The sequence below is a fragment of the Panulirus ornatus genome, chromosome 11 (assembly GCF_036320965.1).
Source record: "Panulirus ornatus isolate Po-2019 chromosome 11, ASM3632096v1, whole genome shotgun sequence".
In the NCBI taxonomy this organism is placed as follows: domain Eukaryota; kingdom Metazoa; phylum Arthropoda; class Malacostraca; order Decapoda; family Palinuridae; genus Panulirus; species Panulirus ornatus.
The window spans coordinates 8,358,491-8,386,424 of NC_092234.1; the positions used below are offsets into that span (position 1 = coordinate 8,358,491).

Consider the following 27,934-nt stretch of genomic DNA (forward strand, 5'->3'; position numbering starts at 1 on the left):
TATCCCCTTTGCCTTTGTACAATGGCACTATGCACGCATTCCGCCAATCCTCAGGCACCTCACCATGAGTCATACATACATTAAATAACCTTACCAACCAGTCAACAATACAGTCACCCCCTTTTTTAATAAATTCCACTGCAATACCATCCAAACCTGCTGCCTTGCCAGCTTTCATCTTCCGCAAAGCTTTTACTACCTCTTCTCTGTTTACCAAATCATTTTCCCTAACCCTCTCACTTTGCACACCACCTCGACCCAAACACCCTATATCTGCCACTCTGTCATCAGACACATTCAACAAACCTTCAAAATACTCATTCCATCTCCTTCTCACATCACCACTACTTGTTATCACCTCCCCATTTACGCCCTTCACTGAAGTTCCCATTTGCTCCCTTGTCTTACGCACCCTATTTACCTCCTTCCAGAACATCTTTTTATTCTCCCTAAAATTTACTGATAGTCTCTCACCCCAACTCTCATTTGCCCTTTTTTTCACCTCTCTCTTCTCTTTCACTAATACTCTTACTTCTTCATCCCACCACTCACTACCCTTTCTAAACAGCCCACCTCCCACTCTTCTCATGCCACAAGCATCTTTTGCGCAATCCATCACTGATTCCCTAAATACATCCCATTCCTCCCCCACTCCCCTTACTTCCATTGTTCTCACCTTTTTCCATTCTGTACACAGTCTCTCCTGATACTTCTTCACACAGGTCTCCTTCCCAAGCTCACTTACTCTCACCACCTTCTTCACCCCAACATTAACTCTTCTTTTCTGAAAACCCATACTAATCTTCACCTTAGCCTCCACAAGATAATGATCAGACATCCCTCCAGTTGCACCTCTCAGCACATTGACATCCAAAAGTCTCTCTTTCGCACGCCTGTCAATTAACACGTAATCCAATAATGCTCTCTGGCCATCTCTCCTACTTACATAAGTATACTTATGTATATCTCGCTTTTTAAACCAGGTATTCCCAATCATCAGTCCTTTTTCAGCACACATATATATATATATATATATATATATATATATATATATATATATATATATATATTTTTTTTTTTTTTTTTTTTTTTTTTTTTTTTTTTTTTTGGGCTCTGTCGCTGTCTCCCGCATTTGCGAGGTAGCGCAAGGAAACAGCAAAGCTTTTACTACCTCTTCTCGTTTACCAAATCATTTTCCCTAACCCTCTCACTTTGCCCACCACCTCGACCAAAACACCCTATATCTGCCACTCTATCATCAAACACATTCAACAAACCTTCAAAATACTCACTCCATCTCCTTCTCACATCACCACTACTTGGTATCACCTCCCCATTTGTGCCCTTCACTGAAGTTCCCATTTGCTCCCTTGTCTTACGCACTTTATTTACCTCCTTCCACAACATCTTTTTATTCTCCCTAAAATTAAATGATACTCTCTCACCCCAACTCTCATTTGCCCTCTTTTTCACCTCTTGCACCTTTCTCTTGACCTCCTGTCTCTTTCTTTTATACATCTCCCACTCAATTGCATTTTTTCCCTGCAAAAATCGTCCAAATGCCTCTCTCTTCTCTTTCACTAATAATCTTACTTCTTCATCCCACCACTCAAGGCAAGGCAGCAGGTTTGGATGGTATTGCAGTGGAATTTATTAAAAAAGGGGGTGACTGTATTATTGACTGGTTGGTAAGGTTATTTAATGTATGTATGACTCATGGTGAGGTGCCTGAGGATTGGCGGAATGCGTGCATAGTGCCATTGTACAAAGGCAAAGGGGATAAGAGTGAGTGCTCAAATTACAGAGGTATGTTTGTTGAGTATTCCTGGTAAATTATATGGTAGGGTATTGATTGAGAGGGTGAAGGCATGTACAGAGCATCAGATTGGGGAAGAGCAGTGTGGTTTCAGAAGTGGTAAAGGATGTGTGGATCAGGTGTTTGCTTTGAAGAATGTATGTGAGAAATACTTAGAAAAGCAAATGGATTTGTATGTAGCATTTATGGATCTGGAGAAGGCATATGATAGAGTTGATAGAGATGCTCTGTGGAAGGTATTAAGAATATATGGTGTGGGAGGCAAGTTGTTAGAAGCAGTGAAAAGTTTTTATCGAGGATGTAAGGCATGTGTACGTGTAGGAAGAGAGGAAAGTGATTGGTTCTCAGTGAATGTAGGTTTGCAGCAGGGGTGTGTGATGTCTCCATGGTTGTTTAATTTGTTTATGGATGGGGTTGTTATGGAGGTGAATGCAAGAGTTTTGGAAAGAGGGGCAAGTATGAAGTCTGTTGGGGATGAGAGAGCTTGGGAAGTGAGTCAGTTGTTGTTCGCTGATGATACAGCGCTGGTGGCTGATTCATGTGAGAAACTGCAGAAGCTGGTGACTGAGTTTGGTAAAGTGTGTGAAAGAAGAAAGTTAAGAGTAAATGTGAATAAGAGCAAGGTAATTAGGTACAGTAGGGTTGAGGGTCAAGTCAATTGGGAGGTAAGTTTGAATGGAGCAAAACTGGAGGAAGTAAAGTGTTTTAGATATCTGGGAGTGGATCTGGCAGCAGATGGAACCATGGAAGCGGAAGTGGATCATAGGGTGGGGGAGGGGGCGAAAATCCTGGGAGCCTTGAAGAATGTGTGGAAGTCGAGAACATTATCTCGGAAAGCAAAAATGGGTATGTTTGAAGGAATAGTGGTTCCAACAATGTTGTTTGGTTGCGAGGCGTGGGCTATGGATAGAGTTGTGCGCATGAGGATGGATGTGCTGGAAATGAGATGTTTGAGGACAGTGTGTGGTGTGAGGTGGTTTGATCGAGTAAGTAATATAAGGGTAAGAGAGATGTGTGGAAATAAAAAGCGTGGTTGAGAGAGCAGAAGAGGGTGATTTGAAATGGTTTGGGTACATGGAGAGAATGAGTGAGGAAAGATTGACCAAGAGGATATATGTGTCGGAGGTGGAGGGAACGAGGAGAAGTGGGAGACCAAATTGGAGGTGGAAAGATGGAGTGAAAAAGATTTTGTGTGATCGGGGCCTGAACATGCAGGAGGGTGAAAGGAGGGCAAGGAATAGAGTGAATTGGATCAATGTGGTATACCGGGGTTGACGTGCTGTCAGTGGATTGAATCAGGGCATGTGAAGCGTCTGGGGTAAACCATGGAAAGTTGTGTGGGGCCTGGTTGTGGAAAGGGAGCTGTGGTTTCGGGCATTATTGCGTGGCAGCTTAGAGACTGAGTGTGAACGAATGGGGCCTTTGTTGTCTTTTCCTAGTGCTACCTCGCACACATGAGGGGGGAGGGGGAAGGTATTCCATGTGTGGCGAGGTGGCGATGGGAGTGAATGGGGGCAGACAGTGTGAATTGTGTGCATGGGTATATATGTATGTGTCTGTGTATGTATATATATATGTGTACATTGAGATGTATAGGTATGTATATTTGCGTGTGTGGATGTGTGTGTGTATACATTGTGCATGGGGGGTGGGTTGTGCCATTTCTTTCGTCTGTTTCCTTGCGCTACTTCGCAAACGCGGGAGACCGACAAAGCAAAATAAATATAAATGAATATATATATATGCACAAACATACATATATACACATGTACATATTCATACTTGCTGCCTTCATCCACTCCCATCGCTACCCTGTCACACAGGAAACAGGGAGGTAGCACCAGGAAAAACAAAAAAAAAGGCCACATTCGTTCGCACTCAGTATCTAGCTGTCATGTTTAGCGCACTGAAACCACAACTCCTTTTCCACATCCAAGCCCGACAGACCTTTCCATGGTTTACCCCAGATGCTTCACATGCCCTGGTTCAGTCCATTGACAGCATGTCAACCCCTGTATACCACATCGTTTCAATTCACTCCATTCCTTGCACACCTTTCACCCTCCTGTATGTTTAGGCCCCGATCGCTCAAAATCTTATTCATTTCATACTTCCACGTCCAATTTGGTTTCCCGCTTCTTCTTCCCTCTACCTCTGATGCATATATTCTCTTTGTCAATCTTTTCCTCGCTCATTCTCTCCATTTGTCCAAACCATTTCAACACACCCTCTTCTGCTCTCTCAACCACACTCTTTTTATTGCTACTCATTTCTCTCACCCTCTCATTACTTACTTGATCAAACCATCTCACACCACATATTGTCCTCAGACATTTCATTTCCAACTCATCCACCCTTTTCCCCACAACCCTTTCTATAACCCATACCTCGCAGCCATATAACATTCTTGGAACCACTATTCGTTCAAACATACCCATTTTTGCTTACCAAGGTAATGTTCTCGCCTTCCACACATTCTTCATTGCTCCCAGAATCCCAGAACCTTCGCCCCCTCCCTCATCCTGTGACTCACTCCCAGATATCTAAAACACAACAGATTTCATACTTTCCCCTCTTTCCAAAACTCTTGCATTCACCTCCCTAACCTCCCCATCCATAAACAAATTATACAACCATGGAGACATCACACACCCTTGCCGCAGATCGACATTCACTGGGAACCAATCACTTTCCTCTTTTCCTACTCCTACACATGCCTTACATTCTTGGTAAAAACTTTTCACTGCTTTTAGCAACTTATTTCCCACACCATATATTCTTAAAACCTTCCACAAAGCATCTCTATCAAACCTATCATATGCCATCTCCAGACCCATCAATGCTACATGCAGATCCATCTCTTTTTCTAAGTATTTCTCACATACATTCTTCAGAGCAAACACCTGATCCACACATCCTCTACCACTTCTGAAACCACACTGTTCTTCCCCAATCTGATGCTCTGTAAATGCTTTTACCCTCTCAATCAATACCCTTCCATATAATTTCCCAGGAATACTCAACAAACTTTTGCCTCTAATTACATCCCATTCCTCCCCCACTCCCCTTACTTCCATTGTTCTCACCTTTTTCCATTCTGTACACAGTCTCTCCTGATACTTCTTCACACAGGTCTCCTTCCCAAGCTCACTTACTCTCACCACCTTCTTCACCCCAACATTAACTCTTCTTTTCTGAAAACCCATACTAATCTTCACCTTAGCCTCCACAAGATAATGATCAGACATCCTCCAGTTGCACCTCTCAGCACATTGAAAATCCAAAAGTCTCTCTTTCGCACGCCTGTCAATTAACACGTAATCCAAAAATTTGCTCTCTGGCCATCTCTCCTACTTACATAAGTATACTTATGTATATCTCGCTTTTTTTTTAAACAGGTATTCCCAATCATCAGTCCTTTTTCAGCACACATATATATATATATATATATATATATATATATATATATATATATATATTTTTTTTTTTTTTTTTTTTTTTTTTTTTTTTTGGGCTCTGTCGCTGTCTCCCGCATTTGCGAGGTAGCGCAAGGAAACAGCAAAGCTTTTACTACCTCTTCTCGTTTACCAAATCATTTTCCCTAACCCTCTCACTTTGCCCACCACCTCGACCAAAACACCCTATATCTGCCACTCTATCATCAAACACATTCAACAAACCTTCAAAATACTCACTCCATCTCCTTCTCACATCACCACTACTTGGTATCACCTCCCCATTTGTGCCCTTCACTGAAGTTCCCATTTGCTCCCTTGTCTTACGCACTTTATTTACCTCCTTCCACAACATCTTTTTATTCTCCCTAAAATTAAATGATACTCTCTCACCCCAACTCTCATTTGCCCTCTTTTTCACCTCTTGCACCTTTCTCTTGACCTCCTGTCTCTTTCTTTTATACATCTCCCACTCAATTGCATTTTTTCCCTGCAAAAATCGTCCAAATGCCTCTCTCTTCTCTTTCACTAATAATCTTACTTCTTCATCCCACCACTCAAGGCAAGGCAGCAGGTTTGGATGGTATTGCAGTGGAATTTATTAAAAAAGGGGGTGACTGTATTATTGACTGGTTGGTAAGGTTATTTAATGTATGTATGACTCATGGTGAGGTGCCTGAGGATTGGCGGAATGCGTGCATAGTGCCATTGTACAAAGGCAAAGGGGATAAGAGTGAGTGCTCAAATTACAGAGGTATGTTTGTTGAGTATTCCTGGTAAATTATATGGTAGGGTATTGATTGAGAGGGTGAAGGCATGTACAGAGCATCAGATTGGGGAAGAGCAGTGTGGTTTCAGAAGTGGTAAAGGATGTGTGGATCAGGTGTTTGCTTTGAAGAATGTATGTGAGAAATACTTAGAAAAGCAAATGGATTTGTATGTAGCATTTATGGATCTGGAGAAGGCATATGATAGAGTTGATAGAGATGCTCTGTGGAAGGTATTAAGAATATATGGTGTGGGAGGCAAGTTGTTAGAAGCAGTGAAAAGTTTTTATCGAGGATGTAAGGCATGTGTACGTGTAGGAAGAGAGGAAAGTGATTGGTTCTCAGTGAATGTAGGTTTGCAGCAGGGGTGTGTGATGTCTCCATGGTTGTTTAATTTGTTTATGGATGGGGTTGTTATGGAGGTGAATGCAAGAGTTTTGGAAAGAGGGGCAAGTATGAAGTCTGTTGGGGATGAGAGAGCTTGGGAAGTGAGTCAGTTGTTGTTCGCTGATGATACAGCGCTGGTGGCTGATTCATGTGAGAAACTGCAGAAGCTGGTGACTGAGTTTGGTAAAGTGTGTGAAAGAAGAAAGTTAAGAGTAAATGTGAATAAGAGCAAGGTAATTAGGTACAGTAGGGTTGAGGGTCAAGTCAATTGGGAGGTAAGTTTGAATGGAGCAAAACTGGAGGAAGTAAAGTGTTTTAGATATCTGGGAGTGGATCTGGCAGCAGATGGAACCATGGAAGCGGAAGTGGATCATAGGGTGGGGGAGGGGGCGAAAATCCTGGGAGCCTTGAAGAATGTGTGGAAGTCGAGAACATTATCTCGGAAAGCAAAAATGGGTATGTTTGAAGGAATAGTGGTTCCAACAATGTTGTTTGGTTGCGAGGCGTGGGCTATGGATAGAGTTGTGCGCATGAGGATGGATGTGCTGGAAATGAGATGTTTGAGGACAGTGTGTGGTGTGAGGTGGTTTGATCGAGTAAGTAATATAAGGGTAAGAGAGATGTGTGGAAATAAAAAGCGTGGTTGAGAGAGCAGAAGAGGGTGATTTGAAATGGTTTGGGTACATGGAGAGAATGAGTGAGGAAAGATTGACCAAGAGGATATATGTGTCGGAGGTGGAGGGAACGAGGAGAAGTGGGAGACCAAATTGGAGGTGGAAAGATGGAGTGAAAAAGATTTTGTGTGATCGGGGCCTGAACATGCAGGAGGGTGAAAGGAGGGCAAGGAATAGAGTGAATTGGATCAATGTGGTATACCGGGGTTGACGTGCTGTCAGTGGATTGAATCAGGGCATGTGAAGCGTCTGGGGTAAACCATGGAAAGTTGTGTGGGGCCTGGTTGTGGAAAGGGAGCTGTGGTTTCGGGCATTATTGCGTGGCAGCTTAGAGACTGAGTGTGAACGAATGGGGCCTTTGTTGTCTTTTCCTAGTGCTACCTCGCACACATGAGGGGGGAGGGGGAAGGTATTCCATGTGTGGCGAGGTGGCGATGGGAGTGAATGGGGGCAGACAGTGTGAATTGTGTGCATGGGTATATATGTATGTGTCTGTGTATGTATATATATATGTGTACATTGAGATGTATAGGTATGTATATTTGCGTGTGTGGATGTGTGTGTGTATACATTGTGCATGGGGGGTGGGTTGTGCCATTTCTTTCGTCTGTTTCCTTGCGCTACTTCGCAAACGCGGGAGACCGACAAAGCAAAATAAATATAAATGAATATATATATATGCACAAACATACATATATACACATGTACATATTCATACTTGCTGCCTTCATCCACTCCCATCGCTACCCTGTCACACAGGAAACAGGGAGGTAGCACCAGGAAAAACAAAAAAAAAGGCCACATTCGTTCGCACTCAGTATCTAGCTGTCATGTTTAGCGCACTGAAACCACAACTCCTTTTCCACATCCAAGCCCGACAGACCTTTCCATGGTTTACCCCAGATGCTTCACATGCCCTGGTTCAGTCCATTGACAGCATGTCAACCCCTGTATACCACATCGTTTCAATTCACTCCATTCCTTGCACACCTTTCACCCTCCTGTATGTTTAGGCCCCGATCGCTCAAAATCTTATTCATTTCATACTTCCACGTCCAATTTGGTTTCCCGCTTCTTCTTCCCTCTACCTCTGATGCATATATTCTCTTTGTCAATCTTTTCCTCGCTCATTCTCTCCATTTGTCCAAACCATTTCAACACACCCTCTTCTGCTCTCTCAACCACACTCTTTTTATTGCTACTCATTTCTCTCACCCTCTCATTACTTACTTGATCAAACCATCTCACACCACATATTGTCCTCAGACATTTCATTTCCAACTCATCCACCCTTTTCCCCACAACCCTTTCTATAACCCATACCTCGCAGCCATATAACATTCTTGGAACCACTATTCGTTCAAACATACCCATTTTTGCTTACCAAGGTAATGTTCTCGCCTTCCACACATTCTTCATTGCTCCCAGAATCCCAGAACCTTCGCCCCCTCCCTCATCCTGTGACTCACTCCCAGATATCTAAAACACAACAGATTTCATACTTTCCCCTCTTTCCAAAACTCTTGCATTCACCTCCCTAACCTCCCCATCCATAAACAAATTATACAACCATGGAGACATCACACACCCTTGCCGCAGATCGACATTCACTGGGAACCAATCACTTTCCTCTTTTCCTACTCCTACACATGCCTTACATTCTTGGTAAAAACTTTTCACTGCTTTTAGCAACTTATTTCCCACACCATATATTCTTAAAACCTTCCACAAAGCATCTCTATCAAACCTATCATATGCCATCTCCAGACCCATCAATGCTACATGCAGATCCATCTCTTTTTCTAAGTATTTCTCACATACATTCTTCAGAGCAAACACCTGATCCACACATCCTCTACCACTTCTGAAACCACACTGTTCTTCCCCAATCTGATGCTCTGTAAATGCTTTTACCCTCTCAATCAATACCCTTCCATATAATTTCCCAGGAATACTCAACAAACTTTTGCCTCTAATTTGAACACATGTATATACATAAATGCCCATGCACACTTATATACATGCATATACATATCAACACACACACACACACACACACACACATATACATGTTCCTATGAGTCCACAGGGAAAATGAAACACGAAAAGTTCCCAAGTGCTCTTTCGTGTAATAATCACATCATCATGGGAGACACAAGAGAGAAATATAACAGTCAGTTGATATACATCGAAGAAACGAAGCTAGGATGCCATTTGGTAAACATGTGATTGTCCAAAACATACACATGTACATACTTGATTGCTTTCATCCATTCCTGTCACTACCTCTCCACACAGGAAATAGTGTCGCTACCCCTGCTTCAGCAAGGTAGTGCCAGGAAAACAGATCAAAAGCCACATTTGTCCACATTCAGTCTCTAGCTGTCATGTGTTATGCACCAAAATCACAACTCCCTGTCCACATCCAGGCCCCACAGACCTTTCCATGGTTTACTCCAGATGCTTCACATGCCCTGATTCAGTCCATTGACAGCATGTCGACCCCCATATACCACATCGTTCCAATTTACTCTATTCCTTGCACACCTTTCACCCTCCTGTATGTTCAGGCCTCATTCACTCAAAATCTTTTTCACTCCATCCTTCCACCTCCAATTTGGTCTCCAGCTCCTCCTCGTTCCCTTCACTTCTGACACATATATCTTCGACAATCTCTCCTCACTCATTCTTTCCATATGTCCAAACCATTTCTCTTCTGCTCTCTCAGCCACTCTTTTTATTCTCCCTAAAATTTAATGATACTCTCTCACTCCAACTCTCATTTGCCCTCTTTTTGACCTCTTGCCCATTTCTCTTGACCTCCTGCCACTTTCTTTTATGCATCTCCCAGTCATTTGCACTACTTCCCTGCAAGTATCATCCAAATACCTCATCCCACCACTGACTACCCTTTCTAATCTGCCCACCTCCCACCTTTCTTGTGCCACATGCATCTTTTGCGCAAGTCGTCACTGCTTCCCTAAATACATCCCATTCCTCACCCACTCTCCACATGCCATTTGCTCTCACCTTTTGCCATTCTACACTCAATCTCCCCTGGTACTTCCTCACATGAGTCTCCTTTCCAAGCTCACTTACTTTCACCACTCTCCTCTCCCCAACATTCTCTCTTCTTTTCTGGGAACCTCTACAAATCTTCACCTTCACCTCCACAAGATAATGATCAGATATCCCTCCAGCTGCCCCTCTCAGCACATTAACATCCAAAAGAGGATGCTAAACAAAAATATATGAGAGCCCATCAAGAAAGATGGAACGGTGATTTGGTGTACTGCCAAGTGATATGAATTTACACGGGATGAATGCAGAGACATTTAGAAAAAATTAATGAATGGCAAAAAGTTCCAGATGACCCCAAGATTGAAAATTATTTAATGTTCAGGGCAGTAAATAAAATTAGAATAATTCATCTGGTAAGAAATGTGGTTAGTAGCAAAATCTCATTGTAGGTACTCGTTTGTAGGTACTGTTTCTAATTACTTTAATTTTTCCTGCTATGTTCTAAATGATGGCTCTTTTCTTCAACAGATTTGCACACTTAATTAACATAGAATTCTTTGTGGACTTGCTCAACGTTCTAGGAGCTCTTATGGATGAAGGTTCACTCAAGTTTCAGGAGTCTCTTCATTGCATCCAGGTTGTATTTACCATTCTGTCAGGCCAAGGTGAAGTGCTTACTCTTGACCCATACAGATTTTACAAATACTTGTACGCCAACATGTTCAGGATGAGTGCAGGTAAGTAAACTTTGCTGCATTTCATTATGTAAATGTTTAGATATTAGAATTGTAAATTTTAAATTGAATTAAATTAAATTTAGAACTGGAAAAGTATAGGTATATATGTAATGAACCTTTAACATCAAACTTTCTTGTACCACAAGCAGGTGACATGAATCTTTTCCATGGGAGTACATGTGGCTCCACAAAAATTAATGAACTCTCAGAAATATCCTGTAGATTTTAAAGCTACCTCTTAGCTTTCCCGGATCTTAGAATTGTTTAAAGCCTTGAATAAAGATTAAGAAATTTTTGCTTGTGTATGAAAGGAAAATATTAATCATTTTGAGAAAAGAAGAAATGAAAACTGAAAGAGGAAATAACAGGCTATTTTGGAGAGGTAAAAAGTATCAGAATGTACATTTACAAGTTAGGATGAAGTTCTGGAGAAGTGGAGAGAGTAATTTAAGAAAAGAAACAAATGGAAGTTTGTAGTGAACATTTTTTTGAGCAGTATGGGGTCTGAACATGCAGTAGGGTGAAAAGCATGCTTGGGATAGAGTGAAAGGGAATGATTTGGTATATAGGATGACATGCTGTCAGTGAATTGAAATGGCATGTGAAACAGCTAGGGGAAGCTATTGGGGCCTGATTGTGGACAGGAGGCTGTGGTTTTGATTCATTGCACATGACAGCTAGAGAATAGATGTGATTGAATGTAGCCTCATTTTTTTTTTTTACTGTTCCAGGCACTTCCTTGCTAATGCAGGAATTATGAAAATATTAAAATGGAGGGATGTTGGTGTAAGGCATATGGCTATTTGCTAAATGGAACTGAAGGGTAGGAGTGTGTGAAATATCTGTAAGGGGAGATGGACATAATAAAGGAAGAAATTAGATGCACATGATAAATCAGAAAAAAAGAAGAGCAGGGGGTAGGAGTAAGGTAATGAATGAGATGGTGAAGAGTTGAAACAAAACAATTGGTGAATGAATATAACAAGTGTGCATTGCGGTGTAAAAGACTGGTTCTGTTCTAGGTGAGCTGACGTAGGAAATAATTATTTATTTTTTTATTATACTTTGTCGCTGTCTCCCGCGTTAGTGAGGTAGCTCAAGGAAATACACGAAAGAATGACCCAACCCACCCACATACACATTTATATACATAAACGCCCACACACGCACATATACATACCAATACATTTTGACATATACATACACAGACATATACATATATACACATGCATATATTCATATTTATTTATTTATTTTGCTTTGTCGCTGTCTCCTGCGTTTGCGAGGTAGCGCAAGGAAACAGACGAAAGAAATGGCACAACCCACCCCTATACACAATGTACACACACACACAAATATACATACCTATACATCTCAATGTACACATATATATACACACACAGACACATACATATATACCTATGCACACAATTCACACTGCCTGCCCCTATTCATTCCCATCGCCACCTCGCCACACATGGAATACCATCCCCCTCCCCCCTCATGTGTGCGAGGTAGCACTAGGAAAAGACAACAAAGGCCCCATTCGTTCACACTCAGTCTCCAGGTGTCACGCAATAATGCCCGAAACCACAGCTCCCTTTCCACATCCAGGCCCCACACAACTTTCCATGGTTTACCCCAGACGCTTCACATGCCCTGATTCAATCCACTGACAGCACGTCAACCCCGGTATACCACATCGATCCAATTCACTCTATTCCTTGCCCGCCTTTCACCCTCCTGCATGTTCAGGCCCCGATCACTCAAAATCTTTTTCACTCCATCTTTCCACCTCCAATTTGGTCTCCCACTTCTCCTCGTTCCCTCCACCTCCGACACATATATCCTCTTAATCAATATTTCCTCACTCATTCTCTCCATGTGCCCAAACCATTTCAAAACACTCTCTTCTGCTCTCTCAACCACGCTCTTTTTTATTTCCACACATCTCTCTTACCCTTACATTACTTACTCGATCAAACCACCTCACACCACACATATATTCATACATGCATATATTCATACATCCATTCCTGCCGCTTACCCGCCACACATGAAATGACTATATTTATGAATAATTTATAAATATATTTTATTTTTATATTTATTATACTTTGTCACTGTCTCCTGCGTTAGCAAGGTAGCGCAAGGAAACAGAAGAAAGAATGGCCTAACCCACCTACATACACATGTATATACATACGCGTCTACACACACATATATACGTACCTATACATTTCAACATATTTTTCTTTCTTTCAAACTATTCGCCATTTCCCGCATTAGCGAGGTAGCATTAAGAACAGAGGACTGGGCCTTTGAGGGAATATCCTCGCCTGGCCCCCTTCTCTGTTTCTTCTTTTGGAAAACTAAAAAAAATAATGAGGGGGAGGAATTCCAGCCCTCCGCTCCCTCCTCTTTTAGTCGCCTTCTACCATATGCAGGGAATACATGGGAAGTATTCTTTATCCCCTATCCCCAGGGATAACATATACATATACATATAACATATACATCCCACCACTCACTACCCTTTCTAATCTGCCCACCTCCCACGCTTCTCATGCCACAAGCATCTTTTGCGCAAGCCATCACTGCTTCCCTAAATACATCCCATTCCTCCCCCACTCCCCTTACCTATTTTGCTCTCACCTTTTTCCATTCGGTACTCATTCTCTCCTGGTACTTCCTCACACAAGTCTCCTTCCCAAGCTCACTTACTCTCACCACTCTCTTCACCCCAACATTCTCTCTTCTTTTCTGGAAACCTCTACAAATCTTCACTTTCGCCTCAACAAAATACACAAAATAATGATCAGACATCCCTCCAGTTGCACCTCTCAGCACATTAACACCTAAAAGTCTCTCTCACGCACCTATCAATTAACACGTAATCCAATAACGCTCTCTGGCCATCTCTCCTACTTACATACGTATACTTATGTATATCTCTCTTTTTAAACCAGGTATTCCCAATCACCGGTCCTTTTTCAGCACATAAATCTACAAACTCTTCACCATTTCCATTTACAACACTGAACACCCCATGTACACCAATTATTCCCTCTTTCTTATACCACAAGCAGGTGACATGAATCTTTTCCATGGGAGTACATGTGGCTCCACAAAAATTAATGCACTCTCAGAAATATATATATATATATATATATATATATATATATATATATATTTTTTTTTTTTTTTTTTTTTTTTTTTTTTTTTTTTGTCGCTGTCTCCCGCGTTTGCGAGGTAGCGCAAGGAAACAGACGACAGAAATGGCCCAACCCACCCCCATACACATGTATATACATACGTCCACACACGCAAATATACATACCTACACAGCTTTCCATGGTTTACCCCAGACGCTTCACATGCCCTGATTCAATCCACTGACAGCAATTCAACCCCGGTATACCACATCGATCCAATTCACCCTATTCCTTGCCCTCCTTTCACCCTCCTGCATGTTCAGGCCCCGATCACACAAAATCTTTTTCACTCCATCTTTCCACCTCCAATTTGGTCTCCCACTTCTCCTCGTTCCCTCCATCTCCGACACATATATCCTCTTGCTCAATCTTTCCTCACTCATTCTCTCCATGTGCCCAAACCATTTCAAAACACCCTCTTCTGCTCTCTCAACCACGCTCTTTTTATTTCCACACATCTCTCTTACCCTTACGTTACTTACTCGATCAAACCACCTCACACCACACATTGTCCTCAAACATCTCATTTCCAGCACATCCAGCCTCCTTCGCACAACTCTATCCATAGCCCACGCCTCACAACCATACAACATTGTTGGAACCACTATTCCTTCAAGGCTCCCAGGATTTTCGCCCCCTCCCCCACCCTATGATCCACTTCCGCTTCCATGGTTCCATCCGCTGCCAGATCCACTCCCAGATATCTAAAACACTTTACTTCCTCCAGTTTTGCTCCATTCAAACTTACCTCCCAATTGACTTGACCCTCAACCCTACTGTACCTAATAACCTTGCTCTTATTCACATTTACTCTTAACTTTCTTCTTTCACACACTTTACCAAACTCAGTCACCAGCTTCTGCAGTTTCTCACATGAATCAGCCACCAGCGCTGTATCATCAGCGAACAACAACTGACTCACTTCCCAAGCTCTCTCATCCCCAACAGACTTCATACTTGCCCCTCTTTCCAAAACTCTTGCATTCACCTCCCTAACAACCCCATCCATAAACAAATTAAACAACCATGGAGACATCACACATCCCTGCTGCAAACCTACATTCACTGAGAACCAATCACTTTCCTCTCTTCCTACACGTACACATGCCTTACATCCTCGATAAAAACTTTTCACTGCTTCTAACAACTTGCTTCCCACACCATATATTCTTAATACCTTCCACAGAGCATCTCTATCAACTCTATCATATGCCTTCTCCAGATCCATAAATGCTACATACAAATCCATTTGCTTTTCTAAGTATTTCTCACATACATTCTTCAAAGCAAACACCTGATCCACACATCCTCTACCACTTCTGAAACCACACTGCTCTTCCCCAATCTGATGCTCTGTACATGCCTTCACCCTCTCAATCAATACCCTCCCATATAATTTACCAGGAATACTCAACAAACTTATACCTCTATAATTTGAGCACTCACTCTTATCCCCTTTGCCTTTGTACAGTGGCACTATGCACGCATTCCGCCAATCCTCAGGCACCTCACCATGAGTCATACATACATTAAATAACCTTACCAACCAGTCAATAATACAGTCACCCCCTTTTTTAATAAATTCCACTGCAATACCATCCAAACCTGCTGCCTTGCCGGCTTTCATCATCCGCAAAGCTTTTACTACTCTTCTCTGTTTACCAAATCATTTTCCCTAACCCTCTCACTTTGCACACCACCTCGACCAAAACACCCTATATCTGCCACTCTATCATCAAACACATTCAACAAACCCTCAAAATACTCACTCCATCTCCTTCTCACATCACCACTACTTGTTAAAAAAAAAAAAGTATATATTATTTATTTTATTTTGCTTTGTCGCTGTCTCCCGCGTTAGCGAGGTAGCGCAAGGAAACAGACAAAAGAAATGGCCCAACCCACCCACATACACATGTATATACCTACACGTCCTCACTCGCACATATACATACCTATACATCTCAACGTATACATATTTATACACAGACATACATATATACACATGTACATAATTCATAGTCTGCCTTTATTCATATATATATATATATATATATATATATATATTTTTTTTTTTTTTGCTTTGTCGCTGTCTCCTGCGTTTGCGAGGTAGCGCAAGGAAACAGATGAAAGAAATGGCCCAACCCACCCCCATACACATGTATATACATACGTCCACACACGCAAATATACATACCTACACAGCTTTCCATGGTTTACCCCAGACGCTTCACATGCCTTGATTCAATCCACTGACAGCACGTCAACCCCGGTATACCACATCGCTCCAATTCACTCTATTCCTTGCCCTCCTTTCACCCTCCTGCATGTTCAGGCCCCGATCACACAAAATGTTTTTCACTCCATCTTTCCACCTCCAATTTGGTCTCCCTCTTCTCGTTCCCTCCACCTCCGACACATATATTCTCTTGGTCAATCTTTCCTCACTCATTCTCTCCATGTGCCCAAACCATTTCAAAACACCCTCTTCTGCTCTCTCAACCACGCTCTTTTTATTTCCACACATCTCTCTTACCCTTACGTTACTTACTCGATCAAACCACCTCACACCACACATTGTCCTCAAACATCTCATTTCCAGCACATCCATCCTCCTGCGCACAACTCTATCCATAGCCCACGCCTCGCAACCATACAAAATTGTTGGAACCACTATTCCTTCAAACGTACCCATTTTTGCTTTCCAAGATAATGTTCTCGACTTCCACACATTCTTCAAGGCTCCCAGAATTTTCGCCCCCTCCCCCACCCTATGATCCACTTCCGCTTCCATGGTTCCATCCGCTGCCAGATATCTAAAACACTTCACTTCCTCCAGTTTTTCTCCATTGAAACTCACCTCCCAATTGACTTGACCCTCAACCCTACTGTACCTAATAACCTTGCTCTTATTCACATTTACTCTTAACTTTCTTCTTTCACACATTTTACCAAACTCAGTCACCAGCTTCTGCAGTTTCTCACATGAATCAGCCACCAGCGCTGTATCATCAGCGAACAACAACTGACTCACTTCCCAAGCTCTCTCATCCCCAACAGACTTCATACTTGCCCCTCTTTCCAAAACTCTTGCATTCACCTCCCTAACAACCCCATCCATAAACAAATTAAACAACCATGGAGACATCACACACCCCTGCCGCAAACCTACATTCACTGAGAACCAATCACTTTCCTCTCTTCCTACACGTACACATGCCTTACATCCTTGATAAAAACTTTTCACTGCTTCTAACAACTTGCCTCCCACACCATATATTCTTAATACCTTCCACAGAGCATCTCTATCAACTCTATCATATGCCTTCTCCAGATCCATAAATGCTACATACAAATCCATTTGCTTTTCTAAGTATTTCTCACATACATTCTTCAAAGCAAACACCTGATCCACACATCCTCTACCACTTCTGAAACCACACTGCTCTTCCCCAATCTGATGCTCTGTACATGCCTTCACCCTCTCAATCAATATCCTCCCATATAATTTACCAGGAATACTCAACAAACTTATACCTCTGTAATTTGAGCACTCACTCTTCTCCCCTTTGCCTTTGTACAATGGCACTATGCACGCATTCCGCCAATCCTCAGGCACCTCACCATGAGTCATACATACATTAAATAACCTTACCAACCAGTCAACAATACAGTCACCCCCTTTTTTAATAAATTCCACTGCAATACCATCCAAACCTGCTGCCTTGCCGGCTTTCATCTTCTGCAAAGCTTTTACTACCTCTTCTCTGTTTACCAAATCATTTTCCCTAACCCTCTCACTTTGCACACCACCTCAACCAAAACACCCTATATCTGCCACTCTATCATCAAACACATTCAACAAACCTTCAAAATACTCACTCCATCTCCTTCTCACATCACCACTACTTGTTATCACCTCCCCATTTGCGCCCCTCACTGAAGTTCCCATTTGCTCCCTTGTCTTACACACTTTATTTACCTCCTTCCAGAACATCTTTTTATTCTCCCTAAAATTTAATGATACTCTCTCACCCCAACTCTCATTTGCCCTTTTTTTCACCTCTTGCACCTTTCTCTTAACCTCCTGTCTCTTTCTTTTATACATCTCCCACTCAATTTCATTTTTTCCCTGCAAAAATCGTCCAAATGCCTCTCTTCTCCTCTTTCACTAATACTCTTACTTCTTCATCCCACCACTCACTACCCTTTCTAATCAACCCACCTCCCACTCTTCTCATGCCACAAGCATCTTTTGTGCAATCCATCACTGATTCCCTAAATACATCCCATTCCTCCCCCACTCCCCTTACTTCCATTGTTCTCACCTTTTTCCATTCTGTACTCAGTCTCTCCTGGTACTTCCTCACACAAGTCTCCTTCCCAAGCTCACTTACTCTCACCACCCTCTTCACCCCAACATTCACTCTTCTTTTCTGAAAACCCATACAAATCTTCACCTTAGCCTCCACAAGATAATGATCAGACATCCCTCCAGTTGCACCTCTCAGCACATTAACATCCAAAAGTCTCTCTTTCGCGCGCCTTTCAATTAACACGTAATCCAATAACGCTCTCTGGCCATCTCTCCTACTTACATAAGTATACTTATGTATATCTCGCTTTTTAAACCAGGTATTCCCAATCATCAGTCCTTTTTCAGCACATAAATCTACAAGCTCTTCACCATTTCCTTTTACAACACTGAACACCCCACGTATACCAATTATTCCCTCAACTGCCACATTACTCACCTTTGCATTCAAATCACCCATCACTATAACCCGGTCTCGTGCATCAAAACCACTAACACACTCATTCAGCTGCTCCCAAAACACTTGCCTCTCATGATCTTTCTTCTCATGCCCAGGTGCATATGCACCAATAATCACCCATCTCTCTCCATCAACTTTCAGTTTTACCCATATCAATCGAGAATTTACTTTCTTACATTCTATCACATACTCCCACAACTCCTGTTTCAGGAGTACTGCTACTCCTTCCCTTGCTCTTGTCCTCTCACTAACCCCTGACTTTACTCCCAAGACATTCCCAAACCACTCTTCCCCTTTACCCTTGAGCTTCGTTTCACTCAGAGCCAAAACATCCAGGTTCCTTTCTTCAAACATACTACCTATCTCTCCTTTTTTCACATCTTGGTTACATCCACACACATTTAGGCACCCATATATATATATATATATATATATATATATATATATATATATATATATAGAGGATGTGTGGATCAGGTGTTTGCTTTGAAGAATGTATGTGAGAAATACTTAGAAAAGCAAATGGATTTGTATGTAGCATTTATGGATCTGGAGAAGGCATATGATAGAGTTGATAGAGATGCTCTGTGGAAGGTATTAAGAATATATGGTGTGGGAGGCAAGTTGTTAGAAGCAGTGAAAAGTTTTTATCGAGGATGTAAGGCATGTGTACGTGTAGGAAGAGAGGAAAGTGATTGGTTCTCAGTGAATGTAGGTTTGCGGCAGGGGTGTGTGATGTCTCCATGGTTGTTTAATTTGTTTATGGATGGGGTTGTTAGGGAGGTAAATGCAAGAGTCCTGGAAAGAGGGGCAAGTATGAAGTCTGTTGGGGATGAGAGAGCTTGGGAAGTGAGTCAGTTGTTGTTCGCTGATGATACAGCGCTGGTGGCTGATTCATGTGAGAAACTGCAGAAGCTGGTGACTGAGTTTGGTAAAGTGTGTGGAAGAAGAAAGTTAAGAGTAAATGTGAATAAGAGCAAGGTTATTAGGTACAGTAGGGTTGAGGGTCAAGTCAATTGGGAGGTGAGTTTGAATGGAGAAAAACTGGAGGAAGTGAAGTGTTTTAGATATCTGGGAGTGGATCTGTCAGCGGATGGAACCATGGAAGCGGAAGTGGATCATAGGGTGGGGGAGGGGGCGAAAATTTTGGGAGCCTTGAAAAATGTGTGGAAGTCGAGAACATTATCTCGGAAAGCAAAAATGGGTATGTTTGAAGGAATAGTGGTTCCAACAATGTTGTATGGTTGCGAGGCGTGGGCTATGGATAGAGTTGTGCGCAGGAGGATGGATGTGCTGGAAATGAGATGTTTGAGGACAATGTGTGGTGTGAGGTGGTTTGATCGAGTAAGTAACGTAAGGGTAAGAGAGATGTGTGGAAATAAAAAGAGCGTGGTTGAGAGAGCTAGAAGAGGGTGTTTTGAAATGGTTTGGGCACATGGAGAGAATGAGTGAGGAAAGATTGACCAAGAGGATATATGTGTCGGAGGTGGAGGGAACGAGGAGAAGAGGGAGACCAAATTGGAGGTGGAAAGATGGAGTGAAAAAGATTTTGTGTGATCGGGGCCTGAACATGCAGGAGGGTGAAAGGAGGGCAAGGAATAGAGTGAATTGGAGCGATGTGGTATACAGGGGTTGACGTGCTGTCAGTGGATTGAATCAAGGCATGTGAAGCGTCTGGGGTAAACCATGGAAAGCTGTGTAGGTATGTATATTTGCGTGTGTGGACGTGTGTATGTACGTGTGTATGGGGGTTGGGCCATTTCTTTCGTCTGTTTCCTCGCGCTACCTCGCAAACGCGGGAGACAGCGACAAAGTATAAAAAAAAAAAAAAAAAAAAAAAATACATACATAAATGCACATATACATACATATACGTATCAAAATGTACAAATGCACACGCATATATATATATATTCATCGAAATTAGGCTGTGAAAGAAGGACTGATTGGGTACTATAGATAGGTTGTCAGTTAGTGTGAGCAATTTCCCATTTTGCAGTCTAAACCGTTAAGCTTTAACACATGCTTAAAAGAATGAATTCTAGCATTACTCTTTTAAATGCTTTTGATGAGTGTGATCAGGGTATAAATGGTGATTTTTTTTTCATACCATTTGCCATTTCCTGCTTAGTGAGGTAGCATTAAGAACAGAGGACCAAGCCTTTTAGGGAATATCCTCCTTAGTCCCCCTTTTCTGTTCTTTCTTTTGGAAAATAAAAAAAGACGAGAGGGGGAGGATTTCCAGCCCCCCCCCCAGTCGCCTTCTATGATGCACAGGGAATACGTGGGAAGTATTCTTTTTTCCCTATCTCCAGGGATAATAAATGGTTGTATCTTACATAAATATGCTCTTCTATCAGTACCTTAGTTGCCAACCAAATATCACAGTTACTGTATCTCCGTATTAGGTCATAACATTTTCAGTTCACCAGAACTTTTTGCACTTTGTGAAACCACAGTGGTATCAGACAATCATTTACATGAGAATTGCTTGTTACAAACTGCTGGGGTACTCAAATATGTGGTGTCACAACTTACCTGACAAAATCCTTTGAACTTTGGTGAAATCAGATTTTATGGTAGAAAGTGGAATGCGATGGATCTCGTCATCAAGATAAAATTCTGAAATAATACCAGTATCATAGACAAGGTTTATGAATCTGAAAGTTCCATCAACTGATTTATGGATTAAAGAAAGATGATTTAATGACTTGATGGTAATGAGGGTATGAGAAATGAAACTCTTCTGTTGTGTAACCAACCCAGCTACAGTAACCAAAATCAGTACCGACATCATAGACCTTATTTGGCCATCAGACACAGTCAAATGTTTTGCTTTAGGGATGTTAATTACAACCATTTCAAACCTCTTTTATATTTTCTTGTATTTCAGTTCGATGATAATGGTCTTGCTTCATACCCAAATGTATGAGTATTAATAAAGTCAAGATTCAGTTTTATGTAGGTGGCAAACTGTACATGTAATTGATCTGAGAATCTGTAAACTGGAAATTTAAGCCAAGTTAGAGCCTTTAGATTTTAGAGTCTTTAGGAAGCAAATGGCAAATCAAGTCTTATTTTAGTCATAGTTGTTTTAGATACTCATGTAGTGGACATTTTTGTCTGTCATTGAATTATCAGTCAATAATGCAAGTATTGTTTTGTGCCCTTGGAATGCTGTGTAGTCTTCATTAAGTAAATAATTATTCTACAGGTGCAAATCATGATGATGTCACATCTGTCCTGGAATCCCTGAACCAGATGCTTGTAGAGCATCGTAGACGGGCAAATCCCTTGCGAGTATATGCTTTCACCAAACGTTTGGCCACACTGAGCCTCACACTCCTACACAATGGCACCATTGCTTCCCTCTCCACTCTTCGTAGCATTATGTTGGTAAGCTGTATTGCATCAGTTTGGCATTCCCCCTTAAAACAGAATGGCTATGCCAGTAATTCACTGCAGATTCCCCTGTATATTTTTTCTGTTCACTGCAGCTGGGGCATATACATGAATAATTCTTGGAGTAGGATGTTACTAGATTCAACATGCATGAGGTTGGACAGTGATTGAAAAGACATCTTTGGCAATGTGTCATTGTCTGGATGAAGGATCACTATTTTGTAGAACTTCACATGTTGAAGGAATCCATTTCCCTGCTATTGATTTTAATGTAGGTCATACAATTAAAACAAAAAAAAACTTGAATTGGTTAGCTCTGCTTCAAAGTAAAACTTACAGCCATTTTTGCCTGTAGTGGCTTCCCACACAATGTTACTAGATACTACAGTCTAAATTTTTCCGTATAGTGGTAAGTCTAACTTAACGTAAAAACCAGACCTATAACCAAACCTAACCTTTAACTTAACCTAAACTATAACCTAACCCAACCTAACTTAATTTAATCTATAACCTAACCTATTCTTTAACTTAACCTATAACTTACACATTATGTGGTAATTTGTGAAGTTGGGTCATTCTTAAAAGATATTAGTGATGAAAATTAGTATTTATGTTTGTATGGAAAAAAATCTTTATCTCACATATCCATTCCCTTTGGGACCTCCCCTTTGGTGGTGACCACAGCAAAGAGGTTGCATAACTGGTGAATTCTTAGTGTCGCTTCACAGCCTTTAGTGCCTTACCCTTAACAGAACACTGGCAGAGGGCAGCTACATGTGCAGTATTATTTAGAGGCTCTTACCTAATGTTTCAACCCATTACTTTTACCAAATGCTCCACCTAATGTGTTTATCTAGTACTTCTACATAATACTACTGTCTAATATCAGTTGTTATGTACTCGTTATATTTGTTGCTCCTACCATTTTGCCAAACAGCAAGGTTAGAGGCAAAGCACTCACCATAGGAAAATCTAGGGTTACGAAAAATAAGTTGTGCGAGTTAAGTGTTACGTTTTGTGGGTGACAAAGGTAAATTGTATGTTTGTGGACTTGATGCCACCAGTCTGTGTGTGGGTGAAGCAGAAAGAAGAGACATCTACCTGGGTCAGAGGAAAGCAACTTGACAACCACTGATGTGATGGATCACTATGTAGCCATCACTAACCCTTCTAATACCCAGGTTGATGGTTGCCTACCTTCCAGAAATACCACACATCTCTACATCTGTCTTACAGTACGGGCTAAATTTCTCTTACACCTGGCATTAGTGCTGCTTAAGTGAAAGGGTACATACCATATGTAGACAGTATTTCATTAGGATGATTATGGATAAGTCTATCAGAAAAGTATGTAGTTAATTATAATAACAAGCTTTTAGACATATGTTGAGAATCTTTGGGAATATCCCACTCACATTGACGTTAGGACTGCCACAGTAGATGGGGGGAATAATTTAGGATGTAAAAGGAAAACCTAAAATAAGTGTTCAGTAATTTGTATTTACCTTTGTGCACAGTAATTTTATTTGTGGTTGTCTGTAACTTCAACTTGGAAATATGCATTTGTAAAAAGAAATACTCTGGGTATAAGTAATTTTTCCAAGCTAATGTTGTGTTTGGCAAAAATTGATGGTTTGTAGAACACCCTGGTTTTGAGATTGCTAGTAATGGGATCATCTTCCTGTCTTGTGTTTGGGAACACAATGTATTTTGGTCTTTGTGTTTCAGAACCACCCAAGCACTGAGACCTTACTGGAGACAGACATGGAAGGTTCAAATGGCATATTTTCAGCTGAGATAGAAGAGCCAGAGCATTGTAATGCTAATGCAACCTCCATGTGGGAGCTTCATATACTGAAAGTAAGTTTTTCAAAGTTCTGAAAAGGATGCATAGGTAGAACATTTTTGACATTTTTCTAATATTTTGCTTGGGATTGAAGGTTTATTATATAAGTAATTGAGTATTATGCAAGTTGGTGTATGAGTCTCCACTGCACTGGCAGTTTTGAATGTAAAAAATAGGAATTTTAATGAAAGTTTTGCATGGAACTTTCATTGAAATGATGGCAGAGTATGAGAATGACATGGATAAATGTAAGAGGTTTTGAAGGAAAGGTTCAGTTGAATATTGATAGATAAAGGGAGTGGAAGTATGAGAGCAACATCAGATGTATTACAATATGATGAGTTAATGGGATAAAAGGTCTTTGTGTCATTGGAAATATTGAGTGATTTAAGCCTCGCACTTAACAGGATAGAGTTCATAGAGATGCTCTGTGGAAGGTATTAAGAATATATGGTGTGGGAGGTAAGTTTTTTGAAGCAGTAAAAAGTTTTTATTGAGGATATAAGGCATGTGTACGTGTAGGAAAGTGATTGGTTCTCATTGAATGTTGGTTTGCGGCAGGGGTACATGATGTTTCCATGGTTTAATTTGTTTATGGATGGGGTTATTAGGGAGATGAATGCAAGAGTTTTGGAAAGAGGGGCAAGTATGCAGTCTGTTGTGGATGAGAGAACTTGGGAAGTGAGTCAATTGTTGTTTGCTGATGATACAGCGCTGGTGGCTGATTCGGGTGAGAAACTGCAGAAGCTGGTGACTGAGTTTGGTAAAGTGTGTGAAAGAAGAAAGCTGAGAGTAAATGTGAATAAGAGCAAGGTTATTAGGTACAGTAGGGTTGAGGGACAATTAAACTGGGAGGTAAGTTTGAATGGAGAAAAACAGGAGGAAGTGAAGTGTTTTAGATATCTGGGAGTGGATTTAGCACCGTATGGAACCATGGAAGCGGAAGTGAATCATAGCGTGGGAGAGGGGGTGAAAGTTCTGGGAGCTGTTGAAAAATGTGTGGAAGTCGAGAACTGTTATCTTGGAAAGCAAAAATGGTTGTTTGAAGGAATAGTGGTTCCAACAATGTTGTATGGTTGCGAGGCGTGGGCTATGGATAGAGTTGTGCGCAGGAGGATGGATGTGCTGGAAATGAGATGTTTGAGGACAATGTGTGGTGTGAGGTGGTTTGATCGAGTAAGTAACGTAAGGGTAAGAGAGATGTGTGGAAATAAAAAGAGCGTGGTTGAGAGAGTAGAAGAGGGTGTTTTGAAATGGTTTGGGCACATGGAGAGAATGAGTGAGGAAAGATTGACCAAGAGGATATATGTGTCGGAGGTGGAGGGAACGAGGAGAAGAGGGAGACCAAATTGGAGGTGGAAAGATGGAGTGAAAAAGATTTTGTGTGATCGGGGCCTGAACATGCAGGAGGGTGAAAGGAGGGCAAGGAATAGAGTGAATTGGAGCGATGTGGTATACAGGGGTTGACGTGCTGTCAGTGGATTGAATCAAGGCATGTGAAGCGTCTGGGGTAAACCATGGAAAGCTGTGTAGGTATGTATATTTGCGTGTGTGGACGTGTGTATGTACGTGTGTATGGGGGTTGGGCCATTTCTTTCGTCTGTTTCCTCGCGCTACCTCGCAAACGCGGGAGACAGCGACAAAGTATAAAAAAAAAAAAAAAAAAAAAAAATACATACATAAATGCACATATACATACATATACGTATCAAAATGTACAAATGCACACGCATATATATATATATTCATCGAAATTAGGCTGTGAAAGAAGGACTGATTGGGTACTATAGATAGGTTGTCAGTTAGTGTGAGCAATTTCCCATTTTGCAGTCTAAACCGTTAAGCTTTAACACATGCTTAAAAGAATGAATTCTAGCATTACTCTTTTAAATGCTTTTGATGAGTGTGATCAGGGTATAAATGGTGATTTTTTTTTCATACCATTTGCCATTTCCTGCTTAGTGAGGTAGCATTAAGAACAGAGGACCAAGCCTTTTAGGGAATATCCTCCTTAGTCCCCCTTTTCTGTTCTTTCTTTTGGAAAATAAAAAAAGACGAGAGGGGGAGGATTTCCAGCCCCCCCCCCAGTCGCCTTCTATGATGCACAGGGAATACGTGGGAAGTATTCTTTTTTCCCTATCTCCAGGGATAATAAATGGTTGTATCTTACATAAATATGCTCTTCTATCAGTACCTTAGTTGCCAACCAAATATCACAGTTACTGTATCTCCGTATTAGGTCATAACATTTTCAGTTCACCAGAACTTTTTGCACTTTGTGAAACCACAGTGGTATCAGACAATCATTTACATGAGAATTGCTTGTTACAAACTGCTGGGGTACTCAAATATGTGGTGTCACAACTTACCTGACAAAATCCTTTGAACTTTGGTGAAATCAGATTTTATGGTAGAAAGTGGAATGCGATGGATCTCGTCATCAAGATAAAATTCTGAAATAATACCAGTATCATAGACAAGGTTTATGAATCTGAAAGTTCCATCAACTGATTTATGGATTAAAGAAAGATGATTTAATGACTTGATGGTAATGAGGGTATGAGAAATGAAACTCTTCTGTTGTGTAACCAACCCAGCTACAGTAACCAAAATCAGTACCGACATCATAGACCTTATTTGGCCATCAGACACAGTCAAATGTTTTGCTTTAGGGATGTTAATTACAACCATTTCAAACCTCTTTTATATTTTCTTGTATTTCAGTTCGATGATAATGGTCTTGCTTCATACCCAAATGTATGAGTATTAATAAAGTCAAGATTCAGTTTTATGTAGGTGGCAAACTGTACATGTAATTGATCTGAGAATCTGTAAACTGGAAATTTAAGCCAAGTTAGAGCCTTTAGATTTTAGAGTCTTTAGGAAGCAAATGGCAAATCAAGTCTTATTTTAGTCATAGTTGTTTTAGATACTCATGTAGTGGACATTTTTGTCTGTCATTGAATTATCAGTCAATAATGCAAGTATTGTTTTGTGCCCTTGGAATGCTGTGTAGTCTTCATTAAGTAAATAATTATTCTACAGGTGCAAATCATGATGATGTCACATCTGTCCTGGAATCCCTGAACCAGATGCTTGTAGAGCATCGTAGACGGGCAAATCCCTTGCGAGTATATGCTTTCACCAAACGTTTGGCCACACTGAGCCTCACACTCCTACACAATGGCACCATTGCTTCCCTCTCCACTCTTCGTAGCATTATGTTGGTAAGCTGTATTGCATCAGTTTGGCATTCCCCCTTAAAACAGAATGGCTATGCCAGTAATTCACTGCAGATTCCCCTGTATATTTTTTCTGTTCACTGCAGCTGGGGCATATACATGAATAATTCTTGGAGTAGGATGTTACTAGATTCAACATGCATGAGGTTGGACAGTGATTGAAAAGACATCTTTGGCAATGTGTCATTGTCTGGATGAAGGATCACTATTTTGTAGAACTTCACATGTTGAAGGAATCCATTTCCCTGCTATTGATTTTAATGTAGGTCATACAATTAAAACAAAAAAAAACTTGAATTGGTTAGCTCTGCTTCAAAGTAAAACTTACAGCCATTTTTGCCTGTAGTGGCTTCCCACACAATGTTACTAGATACTACAGTCTAAATTTTTCCGTATAGTGGTAAGTCTAACTTAACGTAAAAACCAGACCTATAACCAAACCTAACCTTTAACTTAACCTAAACTATAACCTAACCCAACCTAACTTAATTTAATCTATAACCTAACCTATTCTTTAACTTAACCTATAACTTACACATTATGTGGTAATTTGTGAAGTTGGGTCATTCTTAAAAGATATTAGTGATGAAAATTAGT

At 41.1% G+C, this 27,934-nt stretch overlaps 1 protein-coding gene across 1 annotated transcript in view; it reads left to right on the forward strand.

Annotated features, from left to right (window-relative positions):
* Noc3 (Nucleolar complex protein 3) overlaps positions 1 to 27,934 on the forward strand; it is an 85,590-nt gene that overhangs the window by 50,983 nt on the left and 6,673 nt on the right. The window contains exons 11-13 of the mRNA XM_071666574.1: positions 10,649 to 10,857; positions 22,062 to 22,243; positions 23,978 to 24,109. Of these exons, the coding sequence (XP_071522675.1) occupies positions 10,649 to 10,857; positions 22,062 to 22,243; positions 23,978 to 24,109 (523 nt within the window). The remainder of the gene's footprint in view (positions 1 to 10,648; positions 10,858 to 22,061; positions 22,244 to 23,977; positions 24,110 to 27,934) is intronic.